A 24,747-nucleotide genomic window follows, 5' to 3' on the forward strand; every position below is an offset into this window, starting at 1 on the left:
AAACTTCTGTCAAATCTCCCCACAACATCTGGCATTTCAGAGAAAACAATCTAAGTGCCCAACCTCTTCATGTAGCTAATATCCCCTCATTCAGGTAAACTTCTTCACCCTCTCCATTCTCCTCCACATCCTTCCTGTAATGGGAACGACCAGAACTGCAAGCAATACTCCAATTACGGCCTGACCAATAAGTCCTATAAAGCTGCATAATTACTTCCTGGGTCTTATACTCAATGCACCAAACTATGAAGGCAAGCATATTGCAAGCCTTTTTTTACCACTCTATCTACTCTATCTACATCTGTTCCCACTTAGTATAGTTTAGTTTTGGAGATACAGAGTGGAAACAGGCCATTTGACCCACCGAGTCGGGGCTAACCACGATCAAACGAACACTAGATCTATGTTATCCCAGTTTTACGTCCTACTCACTGAGAGAATTTTTACAGAAGCCAATTCACCCACAAACCTACATATCTTTGGAATGTGGGAGGAAACTGGAGTATCCGCAGAAGAACCCAAGTGGTCACAGCGAGTACGTACAAACTCTGTAAAGGCAGCACCTATAGTTGGGATAGAACCCGGGTCTCCTGCGATGTAAGGCAGCAACTCTATGGCTGCAGCAATGTGCCTTCTTTACCACTCTACCTACTTGTGTTCCCACTTATTCTGTGGGCAAACACAAACATTACAACTCACCACAGGACAGTTGAACTGATTTGAAAAGACAAGGGAAAAAACAAACAAAAGGTCCATTGCCACAGGCATATTTATTTGACAGTTTATAGATTAGTTCTTAGAAATTACATCATTAAGAATCAACTTACAGTATTTACATCACAGGGTAAATCAATATACACACACAGCGATAGAGTAATTAAACAGCACTCAACAATTTCATATCTGCATTTATCAAAGGCGTTTTTGACTCAATGGGGCGGTTTTAAGTGATCTTTCTGATAACTGCCTAGAACTGCCTAGAATGATTGACAAGTGGGTGGTATTGTAATGAAGAAGGCTGTCAAAAATTGAAAATGAAAGTAGTTGTTAAAAATTGTAGCAGGATCTTGATCGGTTGGGCAGGTGGGCTGAGGAATGGTTGATGAAAGTTTAATACAGAGAAATGTGAGGTGTTGCATTTTGAGAAGTCTAACCAGGGCAGAACCTACACAGTAAATGGCAGGACTCTGGGGAGTGTTGTTAAGTAGTGAGATCGAGGAGTGCAGGTACATAGTTCCTTGAAGGTGGTGTCATGGTAGATAGGGTGGTCATCAAGGCTTTCGGTACATTGGCCTTCATCAGTCAGAGTACAGAGTATAGAAGTCAAGAGGTCATGTTCGTTATACGCGACATTGGAGAGGCCACATTTAGAGTACTGCGTTCAGTTTTGGTTACCCTGTTAAAGGAAAGATAATGCTAAGCGGGAAAGGGTGCAGAGAAGATTTACGAGGATCTTGCCACAACTCGAGGGCCTGCGCTATAGGGGGAGGTTGAGTGGCTATGACTTTATTCCTTGGAGCGCAGGAGGATGAGGTGATGTTATAGTGGTGTACAGAAACATGAGAGAAATAGAAAGGGTGAATGCACAGTCTTTTACCCAGAGTAGAAAAATCAAGAACCAGAGGACATAGGTTTATGGTGATGGTGAGATGATTTAATAGGTACCTGAGGGGTAACTTTTTTACACAAAGGGTGGTGGGTGTATGGAGCAAGCTGCTGGAGGAGGTAGTTGAGGCATGTAAAATCACAATTTGGACAGGTACATCGATAGTACAGGTTTAAGAGGGGTCTAGGCCAAATGCAGGCAGGTGGGACCAGTGTAGATGGAACATGTTGGTCGGTGTGGGCAAGTGGGGCCGAAGGGCCTCTTTCCATGCTGTATGACTCTAGGGACACGATACGGAGCCCAAACAAAGCTTTTTGTAAGGAAAATATGGGATAAGCAACGCGCTTTGAACATTCCCTGAAATGGCTCTTTCCCAAACATCTCCACGCCACCCCCCGGCGAGAGTTCCGACCACATCCACCATGCGTTGGGTGAAATGGAGACCCAAGTGGCCCGCACAAAGGTGTAGCGCCCCATGGACCCGCCGATCTCACCTCCTCGACGTAGGTAACGCCGGCAAACCCGAGGCAGGAGATCCCCCGCCCCCCTCCCACCGTCTGGCCCTCCTCATGGGGACTGGCTTTGGCCGTCGTGCTCGATGAAATTGCTCCTCTGGCCCAGCTTCTCCAGTAGCGTCACCTGGGTGCTGGTGCTCTCCGCTAACGTGCTGCGCTTGCGTCTCGCCGTGAATTCCTGCAAAGCCTCGGGACAGAAGAGTCGCGCCTGCCTCTTCAACTCCGACATGACCTGTGCGGGAAGAAGTCCTCACTCGTGAAACCCCTCAGCGTGTGAGGTGGCCATTTAGCCCATCGGGCACTGTGCCAGCATCTAGGGGAGCAGCCCAAATTTCTTCTCTCCTGCAACCCATTCTCCCTCACACACACCCCTCTCCACCCTGACACTAAATACCAGAATGCAATGGTGTCATAGAGTGTCAACTTGCCCATGCTGGCCAACATGCCCCATCTACACTAGTCCCACCTGCCTGCGTTTGGCCCATATCCCTCTAAACCTATCCTATCCATGCACCTAAATGTTTCTTAAACATTGTGATAGTGCCTGCCCCATCTACCTCTTCCAGCAGCTCATTCCATACGCCCACCACCCTTTGTGTAAAAACGTTACCCCTCAGATTAAATCTCCCCCCCCCATCTTAAACATATCTCCTCTGGTTCTCAATTCCCCAACTCCGAGTAAAATACTGTGTAATTGCCCTGTCTAATCCCTTCATGATAGAAACATAGAAACATAGAAATTAGGTGCAGGAGTAGGCCATTCGGCCCTTCAAGCCTGCACCGCCATTCAATATGATCATGGCTGATCATCCAACTCAGTATCCCGTACCTGCCTTCTCTCCATACCCCCTGATCTCCTTAGCCACAAGGGCCACATCTAACTCCCTCTTAAATATAGCCAATGAACTGGCCTCAACTACCCTCTGTGGCAGAGAGTTCCAGAGATTCACCACTCTCTGTGTGAAAAAAGTTCTTCTCATCTCGGTTTTAAAGGATTTCCCCCTTATCCTTAAGCTGTGACCCCTTGTCCTGGACTTCCCTAACATCGGGAACAATCTTCCTGCATCTAGCCTGTCCAACCCCTTAAGAATTTTTTGTAAGTTTCTATAAGATCCCCTCTCAATCTCCTAAATTCTAGAGCGTATAAACCAAGTCTATCCAGTCTTTCTTCATAAGACAGTCCTGACATCCCAGGAATCAGTCTGGTGAACCGTCTCTGCACTCCCTCTATGGCAATAATGTCCTTCCTCAGATTTGGAGACCAAAACTGTACACATCTTCTACACATCTATAAGATCACCCCTCAGCTTCATGAACTCCAAGGGATAAAGTTCTAGCCTGTTCAACCTCTCCTTATAGCTCTGGCCCTCGAGTCCTGGCAACACCCTCATAAATCTTTCCAGCTGAACAGAAAGTGCAGATAAAAGAAAACCGCAAGGGCCACAATGAGGTAGGCTGAAAGATCGGGTATGCATTCTTACTTTGTGGAAGGGTTGTTCAGTTGTCTGATAACAGTGGGGAGAAAGCTGTTCCTGAAAGCACGTACCACCAAATTCAGGGATAGCTAAATCCCCACTGTTATCAGACCACAGGACAATCCTCCCATAATCCCAACCTTCCAGCCTACCTCATTACAGCGCATGCGCTTTTCTTTTATCTGCACTTTCACTGGAGCCGTCACACTAATCATGAAGGGATTAGACAGGGCAATTACACATAATCTGCACTCTAGTATTTTTCTCTTTTCACTCCCCGTTGTACTTGTGTAAGATTTGATTGTACTCTAGTGATTTGACTGTACAACAAGCTTTTCACTATAAATGTGACCATACTGAACCAACACCAATGCTATCATCTTGCCATTAACCTACACTAAGGTATGTTGGTCATAGATGGATACAGGACCGAAACACTACCCTTCGGCCCATCTACCGGCCAACTGATCGTCAACTGTCCATCTACACTGATACTATTTTATTCTCTCCACATTTCCTTCAACTATTTCCATCACCCTTCCCCTATCTCTCTACCCACCCGTTCCAAACATCAGCCCTGCTCCCAACACTCACCCACCCCCCACCACTGATACCATGCCCACTCCCTCACCTCCCTCTGCCCCATTTCCCCCTCCCACCTCTTTCCCTCACCCTCCACCACCATCTTCCCTCATCATCCCTCCCCATGACACCACCGTGCCTCATCCTCCCTCGCTCCCTCACCCTCCCCCTACGTCCCTGCCCTTCCCACTTCCCTCCCTCACCCTTCACTATCACCCCTCCTCACTCACACCATCGTCACCTCTCCCCCACCACTATTGCCTCTCCATCACCTCTATCACCGCTTCCCCAACCCTTTACCAACCTTTCTCCCAACTCTCACTATCTCCCACCTCACTCCCTCTACCACCTTCACCATCACCCCCTCCCTATCTCCCACTCCCCACCTCTCTTACCTGACTTTCACCATTACCCATGCCGACCTCCCACCCCCAAACCCTCCCCCACCCTCACCATCGCCCCCTCCCCATCTCCCTCCCACTCTCATCACCACTCCTAGCCAACCTCACTCCCCACTCCCTCACCCACCGTCACCACCCCTCCTACCCCATCTCCACCCAGCCTGGGCACAGTCCTCACCTCCGTGTTTAGGAAGCAGTACAGCAGAGCCACGACAAACCCCTGTTGGAAGAGCAGAACGTGTTATCTCACACCCTCGCAAGCAAACAACTTCTCCCATCTAGATTCCCACTGGAGCTTTACAAAACTACACGCAAGGTTCACAAAGCACGGCGTGGGTTTAATAGGGACCTGAGGGGGGCAACATTGTCACTCAGAGGGTGGTGGGCCAATGGAACGAGCTGCCAGAGGAGGTAGTTGAGGCAGGTAGTGTAACAACATTTAAAAATATATTTGGACAGGTATGTGGATAAGAAAGGTTTAGATGATACGAGTTAAACATGGGCAATCGGGATTAGCTTAGATGGGCATATTGGGCAGCATGGATAAATTCATAAGATCAAGTGATAGGAGCAGAATGAGGCCATTTGGCCCATCAAGTCTACCCCGACATTCAATCATGGCTGATCTCTCTCCCTCCTAACCCCATTCTCCTGCCTTCTCCCCATAACCCCTGACACCCGTATTGATCAAGAATCTTTCTATCTCTGCCTTTAAAAAATCCACAGCCTTCTGTGGCAAAGAATTCCACAGGTCCCCACCCTCTGACTTAAGAACTTTCTCCACATCTCCTTCTTAAAGATACTTTAATTCCGAGGCCATGACTTCTAGTCCCAGACTCTCCCACTAGTGGAAACATCCTCTCCACACCCACTCTATTCAAGCCTTTCACTCTTCTGTACGTTTCATTGAGGTGCCCCTCCATTCTTCTAAACTCCAACGAGTACAGGCCCAGTGATGTCAAACGCTCAAAAGTTTGGCAGAAGGGCCTATTTCTATGCTGTGTGACTCTATCATTCTAATTGCTTTTCATCCCCTGCTTGGTCTTAAGATGAGCCACATCTACACCCATTTCCTCGCCATTCCTTAACCTCTACATACTATAGCAACATATAAAAGACACTTGAATCTGTACATGTATAGGAAGGATTTAGATGGATATGAGCCAAATGAGGGCAGCTGAGTCCAGCATAAATGGGTGGCATGGGCAAGTTGGTTGGTGTGGGCATGTTGGTTGGCATGGGAGTTGGTTGGTGTGGCATGTTTGGGCATGGGCGTTGGTTGGCATGGGCAAGTTGGTTGGTGTGGGCAAGTTGGTTGGCATGGGCAAGTTGGTTGGCATGGGCAAGTTGGTTGGTGTGGACATGTTGGTTGGCATGGGCATTGGTTGGTGTGGGCATGTTGGTTGGTGTGGGCAAGTTGGTTGGCATGGGCAAGTTGGTTGGTGTGGACATGTTGGTTGGCATGGGCATTGGTTGGTGTGGGCATGTTGGTTGGTGTGGGCATGTTGGTTGGTGTGGGCAAGTTGGTTTATGTGGGCAATGTTGGTTGGCATGGGCAAGTTGGTTTACATGGGCGTTGGTTTACCTGGGCAAGTTGGTTTATGTGGGCAATGTTGGTTGGCATGGGCAAGTTGGTTTACATGGGCAAGTTGGTTTGCCTGGGCAAGTTGGTTGGCATGGGCAAGTTGGTTGGCTCGGGCATGTTGGTTGCTGTGGGCAATGTTGGTTGGCATGGGCAAGTTGATTGTCATGGCCAAGTTGGTTGGCATGGCAAGTTGGGGCAAAGGGCCTATTTCTGTGCAGTATGACCTTATGACTCTACACCAACTTATTCTCTCCAAATTCCCACCAACTGCCAGATTCTACCATTCACCAAGGTTGAGGTTGAGGTTTAGGTTCAAGTTTATTGTTGTCATGTGTACCGAGGTACAGTGAAAAGCTTTGTTTGCATGCTATCCAATCAGGTCAGATAGCATTATATATAAATACAAGCAAGCCAAACTCAAGGGCGCCAGGTAGAGAGTGCAGAATATAGTCCTCAGCATTGTAGCGCATCAGTTCTGTGGACAAAGTCCGATGTCCGCAATGGGGTCTTTCCTACAAACCACAGTCACAGTGGCACAGCGGTAGAGTTGCTGCCTTGCAGCGAATGCAGCGCCAAAGACCCGGGTTCGATCCCGACTATGGGTGCTATCTATACGGAGTTTGTACTTTCTCCCCGTGACCTGCGTGAGTTTTCCCCGAGATCTTCGGTTTCCTCCAACACTCCAAAGACGTACAGGTTTGTAGGTTAATTGGATTGTGAAATGTAAAAATTGTCCGTAGTGGGTGTAGGATAGTGTTAATGTTCGGGGATCGCTGGTCGGCGCGGACCCGGTGGGCCGAAGGGCCTGGTTTCCGCGCTGTATCTCTAATCCTACCTACATGCCTACACACTAGGGGCAATTTACAGAGATAATTAACCTCCAAACCTACATGTCGTTTGGTCCTGGGAGGAAAGCAGAGCATCGGGTGGGAAAACCGATGTGGTCACAAAGAGAAGGAGCAAAACTCCGCATAAAGGCACCACACAGGTGGGGATTGAACCCAGGTTCTCTGACAACTGCGTTCATTGAGTGAACTGAAGGACCTTCCTGCTGTGAGCCGTCTACCCACTGGTGCTGACTGTTGGGTTCAGACCCTGCAGAAACTGTACCTGAAACGATCCCAAACCGAGCTCGATAAAGAATCTTATCCCCTTTGCCACATTATCGGGGAGAAAGGCACACACAATGTAATGGACACCCAAGAGTGGGATGAGAAGCAGAGTTGATTTTGTCAATCTCCTGGAAAAGAAAACAGGAATATTTTTTAATTAAAAAAAACTAGAACGAGAACTAGGTGGCACTGTAGTGCAGGGTGGAGCTAGGGCCTTACAGAACCAGAGACCTGCGTATGTTCCCGACTATGGGTGCTTGGCTGTAGGGAGTTAGTACGTTCTCCTCGTCATCTGTGTGGATTTTCTCCAAGGACTTCGGTTTCCTCCCACACTCCAAAGACATAGAGGTATGTAGGTTAAATGGCTTGGTATAAATGTGAAATTGTCACTACTGTGTGTAGGGTTGGGTTAATGTGCGGGGATCGCTGGTCGGTGGGGACAAAAGAGAGGTGGGAGCAGGACAAAGCCGGTCAAGTGATAGGTGGATACAAGTAAGACTGGGAGCAGGAGGGTGATTAACAGGTGGGTGGAGTAAATCTGCACTGACCAGCAATCACCCAATTACCCTAATCCTACACCAAGCCCACTTTTCTTTAGTTCTCATTAACCCTCCCCGTATCCCCCTGTATCACTTACCTGCACACTAGGGACAATCTACAAACAGGCACGTCTTTGGGGATGTGGAAGGATACAAAGATACATAGAAAATAGCTGCAGGAGGAGGCCATTCGGCCCTTCGAGCCAGCACCGTCATTGAATGTGATCATGGCTGATCATCCACAATCAGTACCCCGTTCCTGCCTTCTCCCCATATCCTTTGAATCTGCTAGCCCTAAGAGCTCTATCTAACTCTCTTTTGAATGCATCCGGCCTCCACTGCCTTCTGAGGCAGAGAATTCCACAAATTCACAACTCTCTGCGTGAAAAAGTTTTTCCTCATCTCAGTTCAAAATGGCCTATCCCTTATTCTTAAACTGTGGTCCCTGGTTCTGGACTCCCTCAACATCGGGAACATGTTTCCTGCATCTAGCGTGTCCTGTCCTTTTATAATTTTATATGTTTCTATAAGATCTCCCCTCATCCTTCTAAACTCCAGTGAATACAAGCCCAGTCATTTCATTCATTCATCATATGACAGTCCTGCCATCCCGGGAATTAACCTACGCTGCACTTCCTCAATATCAAGAATGTCCTTCCTCAAATTAGGAGACCAAAACTGCACACAATACTCCAGGTATGATCCCACCTGGGCCCTGTACAACTGCAGAAGGACTTTTTTGCTCCTATACTCAAATCCTTTCGTTATGAAGACCAACCTGTCATTAGCTTTCTTCACTGCCTACTGTACCTGCATGCTTACTTTCAGTGACTTCTGTACAAGGTCTCATTGCACTTCCCCTTTTCCTAATCTGACTTCCCCTTTTCCTAATCGGGAGCTGCCGTTGAAAACCCACGCGGTCATGGGGAGAACGTACAAAGTCTGTGCAGCCAGCACCCGTGGTCAGGATCAAAGCCAGGTCTCTGGTGCTGTGAGGCAGCAACTCTACTGCTGCGCCACTCAATGTTAGAGCTCAATTCAAGACTCATTCCAATTATACCAGGTTGGGATTTTTTTTCAGAAGCATCCTTTGTCAAGAGGCTCTTACTTTAGTTTGGTTTAGAGATACAGCCTGGATACAGGGCCTTCTTCCACTAAACGCTCGTTAACCAGTTCCTCAGCTCGCAATGATGTATCCCCAACTTGGGATCGCACCGCCTCTTGCCAACAATCGGCCTTTCAGGGAACCTCCTTGCCTCAGGTCACCTGTTACTGACACAGATTTCTCCTGGTTTTATTTCTTCTCAGTCCCAGTATCCACGCATTCTCCCCCTAACGCACCCCGATCAGTCTGAAGAAGGGTCCGGTGTGAAACGTCACTCACCCACCTTCTCCAGAGATGCTGCCTGACCCGTTGTGTTACTCCAGCACTGTGTCTATCTTTGGTGTACAGCATGTGTAGTTCCTTTTCATTACATTATATTCTTGTTTTGTTCACATGCTTGTTTTGCCAAATTGACCAGGGTGATCGGGAGACAGCACCTGTAGGACCTGTGACACTTCTATCAAAAATGAGATGGGTATTTTATAAATGGGGGGAAAGTGGACATTCAACAATTTCTTAGCCCACATTTACAACTTGTACTGAGATCAGATCTAATCGCCCTTTCTCAAACAGTTACTTACGAGAATTGGCTGTGTGATTTCCCTCCGACATCTCGTGATCCCAGCTTCTGTATCAGAATACGGATGATATTCAGAAATATCAGGAAGTTAACCTTTGCATTGAGCACAAAAAATAGATGCCTTATTAATATAGAATCTTCATAATCAAACAGTGATACATTGTAATGTCATTTTCTATAGCAGTCAAGTCATGACTATCTAAATCTCATTTGCAAAAGCGTTCACTCCTGTTAATTTAAGTCTATTTCATTCTGGAAGTCATCGAAACATAGAAACATAGAAAATAGGTACAGGAAGAGGCCATTCGGCCCATCGAGCCAGCACCGCCATTCATTGTGATCATGGCTGATCGTCCCCAATCAATAACTCGTGCCTGCCTTCTCCCCATATACCTTGATTCCACTGGCCCCTAGAGCTCTATCTAACTTAACATATTAAATCTGTCAATGCTTAATATGTCTGTGCATTATCTAGCCTTTCCTTCCTTTTACGTTACCAAACAATTTAATAAAATTCCTTAACATGGATTTTCTTTTTGTAAACCTTAATATAGAACATGGAACAGGAGCGCATAGAAACAGGCCCTTTTGGCTTAATATGTCTCTGTCAAACATGGTGCCAAGTTAAACTAACCACCTGTGATCCATATCACTCTGTTTCCTGTCTAAAACACTTGTCTAAAAACCTCTTAAACGCACTATCATATCTGTCTCCAATTATTTGTTTAGTCTACTATTGTCACCTCCCGAGGTGCAGTCAGAAACTTTTTTGTTGCATGCTATCCAGTCAGTGAAAAGACTATACATGATTACAATCTAGCTGTCCACAGTGTACAGACACATGATAAAGGGAATAACGTTTAGTGCAAGATAAAGTCTAGTAAAGTCTGATTAAAGATAGTCCAAGAGTCTCCAATGAGTAGATAGTAGCTCACGACCGCTCTCTAGCTGGTGATAGGATGATGCTGTTGCCTGAAAACAGCTGGGAAGAAACTGTCCCAGAATCTGGAGGTGTGCATTTTCACACCGATATCTCTTGCCTGATGGGAGAGGGGAGAAAAGGGAATGACCGGGTTGAGACTGGGCCTTGATTATGCTGACGCCCTTGCCAAGGCAGCATAAAGTGTAGATGGAGTCAATGGAAGGGAGGGTGGTCTGGGCTATGACCACAGCTCTCTGCAAAGATGGCTTTACCAACATGTGTAGGAAGGAACTGCAAATGCTGGTTGACACCGAAGATAGATACAAAAAGCTGGATTAACTAACGGGTCAGGCAGAAAAGGAATGAGTTGACTTTTGAAGTCGAGACCCTGACCATGCTCCTTCAGCACCCCATTTAGTGTAGGAGCTTGGATTTAATAAACAATACAATTTTACACCATCAATCAGTCTAAAAAAAATTGTCACTTACTAAAACTGAAAGCAACCCGGCACCTTTTATAATCCACCAGATATACACGTTGTGATCATTATCCCAACATCTAGAAAGAAAGAAAAACAAATATATAGAAACATAGTAAAAACATAGAAAAATAGGTGCAGGAGTAGGCCATTCAGCCCTTCGAACCAGCACCACAATTAATATGATCATGACTGATCATCTAAAATCAGTACCCGGTTCCTGCTTTTTCCCCATATCCCTTGATTCCTTTAGCCCAAAGAGCTAAATCTAACTCTCTCTTGAAAACTATAGAGGCAGGCAATTGTAAAATTCTTCCAACTTTCAATCAGGTTTTCAGATCTTGCATTAACTTAAATTTTTTTTTAAATTTATTACACAGTCTGAAACACACTGCCAACTTCTTTTTTTTTTTTTTGAAGTGGATGGTAAGAGGCAGATACAAAGATGTGACGTGTGGGGGAAAACGAGTATTAGCTATAAGGAAAGACATTTTACACCAACATAAAGTCCTGTTTTCTCAATTGTGTTGCAACATTGGTGGTTGGAGACCAACTCGTTATGAAAGACTTTATCCATTAGGAGTATATAAAGCGGTGTCCAACATACTTGCCATCCACATATGGTAGACAGTGAACCCTTCCAAAATGCTTCTCCCAGTTATGGAAAATATCACATCTTAGAGGGCATAGCATCGAGGTTCCATTCTTGTCTTGAGAGGGGTATTTCAAAATATTTCCAAAAGGATGATAAGGAGTGTGTTATAGCAAAGTTTTTATCACAAGTTGCACATTTGGAGGGTGGTGGGTACATTAATTGCCAGAAATTTTTATCTAGTTCTGCCAAGTGGTCGATGGTGGATAGTGGACAGATAAGATCAGTTCTCCAATAAGTATCACTTTTTGATATCTTGTATTGTATTTTTTCCAAAGTGCAAATACTCACAATACCCAGAGGAAACAAAAAAAAACGTTGCTCAACCAGTGTCCGTTCAGTGTGCAGTACAAATAACAACAAGTAAATAGAAATAAAAATACATATATCATGAACAAATTAAATTAAACACTCTACTCTCTACTAAACATCAACAGGCGTTCCGATCGACAGCTGCTGCAGTGTGTCCAGGTTGGTGGTTGGTGCGCGATACTTTGGCAGGGGGCTAAGATAGTGGCATTTGTGGCTTTCAGATAGGCACATGAATATGCAGGGAATGGAGGGATATGGACCGTGTGCAAGCAGAGGAGATTAGTTTAATGGCACCGTGTTCGGCATAGACCTGAACTGTACTCTACTAGGTTGTTCATTGTACTTGTACCTCACATACTTGTACATATGATTATAAATGTGACTTCAATGATGGTTAAGCATAGCATCTTTTATCTCATACTCCAAGTCTCCATTTAGGACGCCCATGATCCCAGAAGCCATCGTAAATAACTTCTGCAGACGCACCGTTTAAATCGCGCTGTCCGCTTGCATCACAACTAGGTTTTGGGAACATCTCTGCCCAAGACGGCAAGAAATTGCACAGAGTGGTAGGTAGTCCGGTCCATCACACAGACCAGACACCCCACCATCGACTCCATCACGTGACCTCGGAATAGCATACTTGTCCTCACCACTCACCCCATCAGCCGCATACAGCACATAACCCTCCGACATTTTCACCACCTCCAACGGGATCCCACCATTAGCCACATCTTCCCATCTCCACCCCTCTCCGCAGAGACCGGATCCCTCCACAACTCTCTGATTCACTCATCCTCTCCCACCCAACCCACCCCGTCCCCAGGTACTTTCCCCTGCAACGTAGGAGATGCAATACCTGTCCCTATAGCTCCTCCCTTGACTCCGTCCAGGGACCCCGACAGTCCTTTCAGGTGAGGCAAAGGTTCACTTGCATATCCTCCAACCTCATCTACTGCATCCGTTATTTTCGGTTTGGATCCCTATATATCGTCCAAGCGCAGACTAGGCAAACGTTTCGCTGAACACCTTTGCTCAGTCCGCCTTGGCCTACATGATCCCAAGTTTGCCAAATATTTTAACTCCCCTTCCCATTCCCATACTTCCTCTATTGCACTAGAATTTGACTTGTTTGCATTTATGCATGGTATATCTGATCTGTTTGAGTAGCATGGAAGACAGCTCTTCATTGTGCCTCAGTACACGGGTCAAAAATAAACCTAGATCTAAAATGCAGCTGAGAAGCTTAGGAGAATCATTTTCACTTACCCTACATCGTCCATGAGCAGTTTTGCAATAATCCATATTATTAATACAACGGTCGGTGTACCTAATGGGGAAGTAAAGAGCAAAACTGGTCAGGAAAGCGCCATTCAAATACAGCCAAGCAACGTCTATCTTAGAGTAGCACAGCTGGTAGTGCCGCTGCCTCACAGCGCCAGAGACCCCGGTTCAATCCCAACCTCAGCAGCTGTCTGTGTGGAGTTTGCATGCTCTCCCTGTGACCGTGCGGGTTTCCTCCGTATGTTTCCGTTTCGTCCAACATCCCAAAGACGTACATGTTTGCAGGTTAATTGGCCCTCTTTAAATTGTTCCTAATATGTAGGGAGTGGATGAGAAAGTGGGATAACATAGAACCAGTGTAAGCGGGTGATCAGCAAGGACTCGATGGGCCGAAGGGCCTGTTACAAATGCTGTGTCACTAAACTAAACTAAAATTGTGAACATTCAAGTTCCTTCACGCATTGTGATCAACAAAATGTTACCAGAATGATGCATGGATTATGGGATACTACCGTATCCACAGGGAAAGGTTGGACAGACTTGGTGGGCCGATGGGCCTGTTTTCATGCTGTATCTCTAAATTAAATCAAGGTAAGCTAAATGTATAAAAGCCCTTCTAATATGCTACCACTCTCGCCATGGCTACTGGGAATCCGCTGGAACTAGTTAAATTTAGGCACTGTTTGCGAACAGTTTGTCGTCTACTTAGGCTGTGCCCCCAGTCCCATCTCCCCACCTTGGTCCCAGCACCCTCCCCTTGACTTGGCTTGGAAAGAAGACAATGGACAATAGACAATAGATAATAGGTGCAGGAGTAGGCCATTTGGCCCTTCGAGCCAGCACCGTCATTCACTGTGATCATGGTTGATCATCCCCAATCAGTACCCCGTTCCTGCCTTCTCCCCATATCCCCTGACTCCGCTATTTTTAAGAGCCCTATCTAGCTCTCTCTTGAAACCATCCAGAGAACCTGCCTCCACCGCCCTCTGAGGCAGAGAATTCCACAGACTCACCACGCTCTGTGAGAAAAAGTGTTTCCTCCTCTCCGTTCTAAATGGCTTACTCCTTATTTTTAAACTGTTGCCCCTGGCTCTGGACTCCCCCAACATAGGGAACATGGTTCCTGCCTCCAGCGTGTCCAAACCCTAAATAATCTTATATGTTTCAATGAGATACCCTCTCATCCTTCTAAACTCCAGAGTGTACAAACCCAGCTGCTCCATTCTCTCAGCATATGACAGTCCCGCCATCCCGGGAATTAACCTTGTAAACCTACGCTGCACTCCCTCAATAACAAGAATGTCCTTTCTCAAATTAGGGGACCAAAACTGCACACAATACTCCAGGTGTGGTCTCACCAGGGCTCTGTACAACTGCAGAAGGACCCCTTTGCGCCTAGATTTGATTCCTCTTGTTATAAAGGCCAACATGCCATTCACTTTCTTCACTGCCTGCTGTAGCTGCATGCTTACTTTCATAGACTGATGTACAAGGACCCCCCGATCCCGTTGTACTTCCCCTTTTCCCAACTTAACGCCATTTAGATAGTAATTTGCCTTCCTGTTGTTGGTACCAAATGCAGGTACTCTGACGAATGCTGGTAGGTATTTGTTTTTTTTGATGCGGAAAACTGGCCACTGTGCCGCCCGGAAACAGTCCACACGGTGGGCAGAACAGTGATTTGAAGCCCCTCTTGAAACATCCATGTAGAGATCTACCATTGATACACAACACAGCTGTACAAGACGGCGGTCAGTTTGGGTCACTCTGCTAATAGACAGATGTCATTGAGGCAGGACAGCGGTAGAGCTGCTGTCTCACCACGCCAGATACCCAGGTTCGATACTGACCACGGGTGCTGTCTGGTCTGTACAGAATTTATACTTTCTCCCTGTGACTGCGTGGGCTTTCTCCCGGTGCTCCGGTTTCTCGTACATTCCAAAACGTACAGGTTTGTAGGTTAATCGGGTTCGGTAAAATTGTAGGTTGCCTCTAGTGTGTAGGATAGTGCTTGTGTACAGGGTGCCCGCTGGTCGGCACGGACTCGAGGGGCCGAAGGGCCTGTTTCTGCGCTGTATCTCTAAAGTCCAAAGACTCTCTCTGTGAGATGCCCAATTGAGACGGGAGGCTAGATGGAGAATACTGACCCCAGCCAATGAGGCAGTAGCACCAGAAGTACTTGGCATGCACGACGAAGGCAAGGCTGAGCAGGGTTTGCAGGTAGAGTCCTTCCACCAGGAGCCACCAGAAGTTAGCCAGGATGCAGTAGTGAAAGACGACAATGACACTTCTACACACCTGCTGGATAAATCAAAAGACGGCCGTCAGGTTGCCTTGGGTTAGGGACGACCCAGGTTTATTTTACATCCTCACATTTCCCTCACATTACAGCAGGAGGATGCCATTCGGCCCATCGACCTGATGCCAGCTCATAGAACTATCCCGTTCCCCAGTATGTTCACTGCCTTCATGTTCGGCATAGACATTGTGGGCCGGCGAGCCTGTCCTGTGCAATGTACTGTTCAATGTTTTCCATGTTCTATGTTCTGTGTTCTAATCCAATCTAATGATGTGTAGGAAGGAACAGTAGATGACAGACACAAAATGCTGGAGTAACTCAGCGGGTCAAGCAGCATCTCTGGAGAAAAGGAGTAGGTGACGTTCCATGTCGAGACCCTTCTTCAGTCCCTTGTTTTGAAGGATTACTGGGAGACACAAGGAACTGCAGATGCTGTTTTATGAACAAAAAATAATGTACTGTAGTGACTCAATGGGTCAGACAGCATTTCTGGAGAACATGGATAGGTGACACTTCGGGCCAGGACCCTTCTTCAGACTGATTGTGTTTGGGATTAGAGAAAGCTGGAGCAGAGAAGGCGGCAGGACTAAGCCTGGAGAGTGATGGGTGGATACAGGCGAGGGGTGGGGTTTGATTGGCACATGGTTGGGTAAAGGCCAGAGGTGAAAAGACAAAAAAGTGTGGGATGTGAATTGTGAAGTCAGAGGAATGAATATAAGTGAGAGAAATGGAAGATGAGTAAACTTGTGAACGTTGGTGGTGTTTTGGATAGCAAGGCAGATTGACCGAGGCTACAACAGGATATCAATCAGATGGCAAATTGGCAGAATATGGGCAGATGGAATTTAATCCCAATAAGGATATTGCTCAACTGGAGAGATTGCAGTGAAGATTTTCGAGGATGTTGCCAGGACTTTCGAGGATGTTGCCAGCTGAGCTATAGGGAGAGGTTGAGCAGGCTAGGACTTTATTCCGTTGAATGCAGAAAGATGAGGGGTGATCTTACAGAGGTGTGCAAATTCATGAGGGGAATAGACAGGGTGAATACACATAGTCTTTTACCCAATGTAGAGGAATCAAAAAACAGATGAAATAGGGAAAAGATTTAACATGAACCTGGGGGGCAACTGTTTCACACAGAGGGTGATGAGTATGAAGAACAAGCTACTGGAGGAGATAATTGAGGCCGATACTATAACGACGTTTAAACAACATTGTGAACTAGTGTGAATTAGTTTTCAAGTTAGATTTAGCTCTTAGGGCTACGGGAATCAAGGGATATGGGGAAAAATCTGGAATATTGATTTTGGGTGATCAGCCATGATCACATTGGATGGCAGTGCTAGCTCAAAGGGCCAAATGTCCTACTCCTGAACCAATTTTCTATGTTTTCTATGTCTATGTTTTCTATGAACGAGTGATCGATGGCCAGCATAGACTCTGTGGGTCGAATGGCCTGGCTCAATTTTGCGACTCTCAAATCAATTGTCAATCAATCAATAAAAAAGTGGGCTTGATGTAGGATTAGTGTAAATGGGTGGTTGTTTGTTGGCATGGATTGGTGGGCCGAAGAACCTGTTTCAATGCTGCACCTTTCAATCAATTAGGTCAATCAATTAGGTCAGGCAATCAATAAAAAATGGGATTCGTGTACGATGTGTAAATGGATGGTTGATGGTGAGCATGGGCTCGATGGGCCGAAGGACCTGCTCCTAGACCTGTTGGCCCATTGTCTCCACACTGCCTCTATACCATAGAGTACCCATTGCAATCCAGAAATCATAAACATAGTTGGATCCCATGAGGGGAATCAACCTGATCAGTTACTTGGCTGAAGATCAGACATAGGGATGTTACTCCTCTCATGTCCTTAGAGTGGCCGTGATGGCTTTAGTATCTGACCGGCAGGTCCTTGGTTCAATATCTCCTCAGGCAAGAGGTACAGAAGTGTGATAACACACACCTCCAGATTCAGGGACAGTTTCTTCCCAGCTGTCATCAGACACCTGAACCACCCTCTCACCCACCAGTATGCGGCCCTGACCTACCATGTACCTCATTGGAGACCCTTGGACTATCATTAATAGGATTTTAATGGACTTTATCCTGCAAACGTTATTCCCTTGAACCAGTATCTGCACACTGTGGACGGCTTGACTGTCATCATGTGTAGTGTTTCTGCTGACTGGATAGCACACAACAAAAAAGGCTTTCACTGTATCTCGGAACACTTGACAATAAACCAAACAAAATAAGATTATCTCTCCTTACAGCTAATACTCTCCAATCCAGGCGGCATTCTGGTAAACCTCTTCTGCACCCCCATCCCCTCCGCCCCCAATGCCTCCACCTCCTTCCTGTTATTGGATAACCATTGCTGTAAGTGTTGAATTGACGTTTGCATCAGACAGAACATAGAGCAGTACAGCACAGGAATAGAGGCCCTTTGGCCCACAATGTTTGTGCCAAACATGATGCCAAGTTCAACGATTCTAACCTGCCTGTGCATAATCCATATGCATCCATTTCCTGTATATATCCACGTGCCTATTAAAAGCCTCTTAAATGCCACTTGTGCATCTGCCTCCACCACCACCCCTGGCAGCGCATTCCAGGCACCCACCGCACTCTGTGTAAAACAACTTGCCCGCACATTAAACTTTAAACTTTGCCCCCCTCACCTTAAACCTATGCCCTCTAGCCTTTGTCATTTCCACCCTGGGAAAAGGAGTTCTGATTGTCTGCCATATTTGTGGAATAATTTTCTATACGTCTATCAGGTCTTTCATCAACCACCAAGAGGCATGGAGGCACCTCGTACCTTGGACATGGTGCAGTAGTCGGTATCGCTGGACAAAATAACAATGTCCTTGATGATGACTGACATGGAGCGCAGGATGAAGGATAGAAAGAGGTTCATGTGGATGTAGTTCCGGGTACAATGCAGCTTCCTGGGTGGAGAGATACAAAGGGAGAGAGATGTAACCAGTCATACGTGCAACGCATTAGATAAAAAAACAGGGGCGGCACAGTGGCGCAGCAGAAGAGTTGCCGCCTCATAGCATCAGACACCTGGGTTCCATCCCGACCTCGGCTGCTGTTTGTGTGTGGAGTTTGCTTTGTTCTCCCTTTGACCATGTGGGTTTCCTCCGGGTGCTCCAGTTTCCTCCCATATCCTAAAGTCGTGCGGGTTTGTAAGTTAATTGCAAAATTGCCTTGAGTGCATCGGGAATGGATGAGAAAGCGGGATAACAGGTGATCAATGTGTGTGAACATTGATGGGCTGACAGGCCTGTTTCCATGCTATATCTCTAAACTAAACCTGACCTGAGAACAGAAAAACACAGGAACAGGTCCTACAGCCCACAATGTGCGTGGCAAATATGAAGCCAAGACCAACTCTTATCTGAAGAAGGGTTTCGGCCCGAAACGTTGCCAATTTCCTTTGCTCCATAGATGCTGCTGCACCCGCTGAGTTTCTCCAGCATTTTTGTGTAACCACCAACTCTTATCTGCCTGCACATGATCCATATCCCTCCATTCCCTGCATATCCATGTACATAGCCAAAAGAACCTTAAAGCCCACTATCGTATCAGCCTCTACCACCACCCCTGGCACCACCCCAGGTACTCACCACTCTCCATGTAAAAAACATCCCCATCTTGACCACTTCCTGTCTGTGCTGTATATTGATCGCTACCCTGTATCGCTGTATTGTTGCCCATCTTACTCACAGTCCTCCTCCGCTGAGCCAGCCCCGAGGAATTTTCCCATCGATGAAAAATATAAAAGTTATGGGTGTTTAAAAAACCTTGAGATCAGCTGATTGGTCCTCTCGCCTGTCAATCACCACGATGAAGGTAACGCCCCTTCTGGGGAGGGGTGGGGGGTAGTTCTATAAAACCCCGGATGCCTGGACGCGAGTCAATCACTCTGAAAGATCGCGAGGGAGAAGCCACAACTCTGATTATGTTGTGAATCTACTGAACTGTGAGTCTATCCTTTATGTGCTTTATGTGGTTATGTGGTTTATGTGGTTGTGGTTATGTGGTTTATGTGGTTGTGGGGTTTATGTGGTTGTGGTTATGTGCTTTATGTGGTTAACCCTTTATGTGTTTGCGATATAATGATTTGCAATGAATGATGATTTGTTACCCCATAATGTGCTTGCAATAAATGATTTGTTAGTCAGCGATGTGCTTGCAATGAATGAATGAATGAATGAATGAATCTCTTTATTGTCATTGCACATGGTACAACGATATTTAAAAGTCAATCCCACGGTGCGATTCACAAGAGCAATTTTAAATATATAAGATAAGGTAAAAATACATACATATATTAAAAAAAAAATTTAAATTACAGATAAATAACAATAGCAGCTGAGGTAGAGCCATTCAGTTGAATGTGAGTGTTATTTCTTATTTTGCATTGTTAAGTTCACGTATGGCTATGGGGTAGATCACGTATGGCTATGGGGTTGATGATTTGGCGCGGAAGGCCCCGAACAAGCCTCGACCTCGAGGATGGAGCACTTCCGAGAGAAAGCAGCAAGACAACCTCTGGTGTTGGAAGATATCCGATCACTACTGGGTGAGCAACCTGCGGCTGTGAAGCTGGAAATTTCAGCTGGGAAGGCTGAAATCTGTGGCAAGATTGACAAGATAGATGCCCGTATAGAGGAGGTGAATTCCTCCTTGAAAGAGGAAATCCACAGGCTTGAAACCGATATCGGCCGTAAGTTGGAGCCTATTCTTGCTACTTCGGAATTTATTCGGAAAGTTGCCAACAACAGAAACTTAACTTTTGAAGGTGAAACCATACGAATTTTCAGAGACTATCCTGCCGAAGTCGTTAAGAAAAGAGCACTCTTCACCAAGTCAAGAGCTATTTTGAGGGACATACCAGACCTCCGATTTGGCCTGTTATATCCAGCCAAACTGTGAGTTACTTACAAAGCGACTGAATACTTATTTACCGATCCAGATAAAGCATTCAAGTTTGCCCAAGACATTGCGGGACCCGTCAAGGATAAGTAACTGTGTTATGGAGTTTATGTCGTGATGATAATCAAGATGGCTATACTGTGTTCACATTGAATTCATACTGTGTTTATAATTCATTTATATTGTATTCATTTATACAGTGTTTATAAGGAATATTGTGTTCATTTATACAGTGTTTATAAGGAATATGTTGTTATAAAGCTACTGACCCAGAGTCGGTTAATATGTCAAGCAGAGAACTTGAGAGACAGAGAGAGAGGGAGAGTGGTAGAGAGGGGGAGGGCTAGGGGGTAGAGAAGTAGAGAGAGAGGGGGAGCGGGATGGAGGGAGAGAGAGGTAGTGAGAGGTAATGTAAGTGAAAGTTAGAGGAAGTTGTGGAAACTTTTGGGACAGAGGGAGAGAAGGAGAGATGGGGTAAAGGGAGAGGGGCAGAGAGAGGGGGTGAGAGAGAACGAATGTGGGAGTTTGGTTGGGAAAGTGTTGGAAAGTGTTGAGTAAGTTTTTTAAAAACCTTGGAAAGTTTAGAGACTGGTTTGGAAAGCTTTGGAGAGGTTGTGAGTGGGAGAGGGAGGGAGAGAGGGAGAGAGAGAGGGAGAGAGATAGTGGGAGATTTGTCTGTGTGAAACGGCATTTGTAAACAATGTTGTCATAATTTCACTGACTCTGAGTCGGCTAATACGTCAAAACAGTACTAATAGAAAGTCAAGTAATTGCCATATATGTCAAATTACTCAATATTCAACTTCTTAATTAGAATATATCAAGATACTTAACCTCTTGAGAATGCTGATTCCCTGACGGATTTAAACAATGTAAATCTTTTTTGGGGTCTATTCTGTTTAGTTTGTATTAATTCCTTAAGGAGCGGACTTATTTAATATTATCTACGGAAGCTTTCACTAACCCAATCACCGTTCGGTGGTATTCACCAGCAGCATTTCTATATGCTGCAATTTCCATTGTGTTTCTTTTTCACTTTTTACTTTTTTTACGTATCTGGGACAGGGCTCACCCACCCAGCAACTAAAGGATTTGTTAACCCTTAATGTGCTTGCAATAAATGATTTGTTAGCCAGCAATGTGCTTGCAATGAATGATGATTTGCTAACCCTTAATGTGCTTGCAATAAATGATTAGTTAGCCCTTAATGAAATGAAACAAGTTGTTTGGCCTGCCCTGTGCTTGAAATTGAAATGGAAATGGAAATGAAATGAGTTGTTTGGCCTGTCCTGTGCTTTTGCTTTGGCTTTGGCTTTGCTTGAGCTCACCTGAAATGAAAGCAAATGGATTGTATTGTTGGCTGGCCCCGCCTGCCCTGTGCTTGACTTGAAATGGATTGACTTGACATGAAATGGATTGTTGGCCCTGCACTCACTGTGTTTGTCTTGACTTGACCCACAACACCCATGCTAGCACTCCAGAACCCCCCCGCCCCATTGGCCACCAATATTGGAATTGTGGAGAAGTGAAATATTGCGTTGGGGGACCAGCCCTCCCGTGTGAACCTGGGACCCAACTGGTCCCACTTGGCCTAGTCTCCTTTAAACTTTTATCCTCTCAATTTAAGGCTATGCCCTCCACTTTGTGACATTTCCACCCTGGGAAAAAGGTTGTGACTGTCTATGCTAACTATGCCTCTCATAATTTTGTATACTTCTTTCAGGTTTCCCGTCAACCTCCAATTGTCCAGAGAAAACAATCCAAGTTTGTTCCAACTTCTCTTTGCAGCTAACACCCCCTAATCCAGACACATTGAATAAACAACTGGGCAAAACTGAGACGAATCACATCGCTTACCTGAAGACTGTAAAGATTATGATTGCAGTAACCAGAGCAATCAGGGATGTTGCATATCCGGCTGTATACACTGGTTTCAGGTTCAAATCGGCAGCATTCTGGTTGAACAAACAAACAATTAAAACACATTTTCAGAGGTGTTGAATAAGTAAGTAGTTTTAGAGATACAGCGTGGAAACAGACCCTTCGGCCCACAAAGTCCATGCCGACCAATGATCATCCCGTTCTATCCTACATATTAAGAACCATTTGCAGAAGCCAATTCATGTACAAACCCGCACGTCTTTGAGATGTGGGAGGGAACCGGAGCATCCGGAGGAAACCCACGCAGTCACAGGGAGACCATGCAAACTCCACGCAGACAACACTCATAGTCAGGATCGAACCCGGGCCTTTGGCGCTGTGAGGCAGCAACTCTAGCACTGTGCCACTGTGCTTTCAAAGAAACATAAGGGAACATAAGAAGTAGTAAGATAGACCCGTCGTGTTACTCCAGCACTTTGTGTCTCAAGGTAAATACAATTTGCAAATGGCAGTACAAATCCTCGATCTGAGTTCTCTAATTTCAATCGGTGTAAAAGAAAGAAGGGGACCTACCTTTGTGAACGTCATCAGCAAATTGAAATGTTGAAACGGCAGCTTATCATTCAGAAGGTTTACGCGAGCTTACACAGGTAGTTCCACTATAACAGCATAGTTGCCGACCTAAGATGACATTTTGGGTCAGGATGTCTGAAGAAGGATCCCGATCCGAAACATTGTCTGTTCATTGCCGTCCACAGATGATCATAAGACATAAGAGCTGAATTAGGCCATTCAGTCCTACGAATCCACTCCGCCTTTCGATCATGGCTGATCTATATTTCCATCTTAACCCCATTCTGCTGCCTTCTCCCCATAACCTTGGTTCCCTTACTGATCATCGATCTGTCAATCTCCGCTTTAAAAATACCCAAAGACTTGACCTCCACTCCTGTCTGTGGTAATTAATTCCTCAGATTCATCACCCTCTGGCTAAAGAAATTCCTCCTCATCTGCTTTCTAAATATTTATCCTTTTAATCTGAGCCTGTGCCCTCTGGTCATAGATTTGCACTACTGGAAACATCCTATTTATTATCCGCTAGGTTTCAACGAGTACAGGCGCAGAGCTTTCAAACGCAAATGCTGCCTGACCCGCTGTGTTCCTCCAGCACTATGTGCCTTTTTAAAAATCAAGATGGCACAATCTGGGCAGTACAGTGAGTGGTGTGTTGGTGGAGTTGCTATCTTACAGCACCAGAGACCTGGGTTCGATCCTGATTACGGGTGCTGTCTGTACAGAGTTTGCAAGTTCTCCCTGTGATCGCGTGGGTTTCCTCCGGCTGCTCTGGTTTCCTCCCACACTCTAAGGACGTACAGGTTTGTAGGTTAATTGGCTTTGGTTAAAGCAATATATTGTCTCTAGTGTGTAGGATAGTGCCAGTGTACAGGGAGATCGCTGGTCAGCATAGGCTCGGTGGGCTACAGGGCCTGTTTCCATGCTGTATTTCTAAAGTCTAAAGTCAATATGTTTTTGGTTTGTTAAGCAAAAGGCACCTGTTTAGTATCCGTAAAATTACAAGCCTCCTCAAATCCAGGTGTTAACTTACTCCATCCATTCTCTGTGCAAGTTCGGTACAGAACACCTATAAAACACAAAGGTAAATACCGCCGTAAGCTGATAGAGCTGCTATCTCACAGTGCCAGAGACCAGGGTTCAATCCCCACCTCAGGTGCTGTCTGTGCGTGGAGTTTGTACGTTCTCCCTGTGAGCACACGGGTTTCCTCCGGGTGCTCTGGTTTCCTCCCACATCCCAAAGTAATGCAGGTTTGTAGGTTAACGAGCCTCAGTGAATTCCCCCTTAGTGTGTCGGGACTGGATGAGAAAGTGGGGTAACATCGAACTAGTGTGAATTGGTGATTGTTGGTCGGCGTGGACTCGGTGGGCCGAAGGACCTGTTTCCGTGCTGTAATATTCAATCACTCCATCAAATGCACAGCAAGCTCTGGTTCAACTAGCCACTGGAAATAAATAAACACATAAAGATGACCAAAGACACAAAAACACTGGAGTAAATCAGTGGGTCAGGCAGCATCTCTGGTGAAAAGGAATAGGTGACGTTTCGGCTCGGAACCCTTGATTAGACTCACACTCTGAGTTGTGTGAGATCCTCTTTCATTGCTTCAATCTGTGATAATGTCTAAAGAAGGCCCCCGACTGAAAATGTTGCCTGTTCTCCAGAAATGCCGCCTGACCCGCTAAGTTACTCCAACACTTTGGACCTTTTTGTGTAAACCAACATCTGCATTTCCTTTTCTCTACACAAAGATGACTTGCAGTTAGCAGGAACTAACCAATAAGACTCAAGTAGCATGCTCTTAATTAATTTGCAAGTCATATCAAGTCAAAGAGCAATACAGCATGGAAAGAGATCCTTCGGTCCACCATGTCCATGCTGACCAAGTTGCCACTCA

At 45.8% G+C, this 24,747-nt stretch overlaps 1 protein-coding gene across 1 annotated transcript in view; it reads right to left on the reverse strand.

The window, feature by feature from the left end:
* Window positions 1-733: 733 nt before the first annotated feature.
* LOC129713931 (pituitary adenylate cyclase-activating polypeptide type I receptor-like) overlaps window positions 734-24,747 on the reverse strand; it is a 46,659-nt gene continuing 22,645 nt past the window's right edge. The window contains exons 4-13 of the mRNA XM_055663342.1: window positions 23,830-23,918; window positions 22,253-22,350; window positions 18,270-18,399; window positions 15,297-15,450; window positions 13,135-13,195; window positions 10,912-10,981; window positions 9,502-9,593; window positions 7,275-7,404; window positions 4,758-4,799; window positions 734-2,353 (exon numbers count right to left, since the gene is read on the reverse strand). Of these exons, the coding sequence (XP_055519317.1) occupies window positions 2,174-2,353; window positions 4,758-4,799; window positions 7,275-7,404; window positions 9,502-9,593; window positions 10,912-10,981; window positions 13,135-13,195; window positions 15,297-15,450; window positions 18,270-18,399; window positions 22,253-22,350; window positions 23,830-23,918 (1,046 nt within the window). The 3' untranslated portion in view covers window positions 734-2,173. The remainder of the gene's footprint in view (window positions 2,354-4,757; window positions 4,800-7,274; window positions 7,405-9,501; window positions 9,594-10,911; window positions 10,982-13,134; window positions 13,196-15,296; window positions 15,451-18,269; window positions 18,400-22,252; window positions 22,351-23,829; window positions 23,919-24,747) is intronic.

This window comes from Leucoraja erinacea, chromosome 2, assembly GCF_028641065.1.
Source record: "Leucoraja erinacea ecotype New England chromosome 2, Leri_hhj_1, whole genome shotgun sequence".
NCBI classification, from domain to species: domain Eukaryota; kingdom Metazoa; phylum Chordata; class Chondrichthyes; order Rajiformes; family Rajidae; genus Leucoraja; species Leucoraja erinaceus.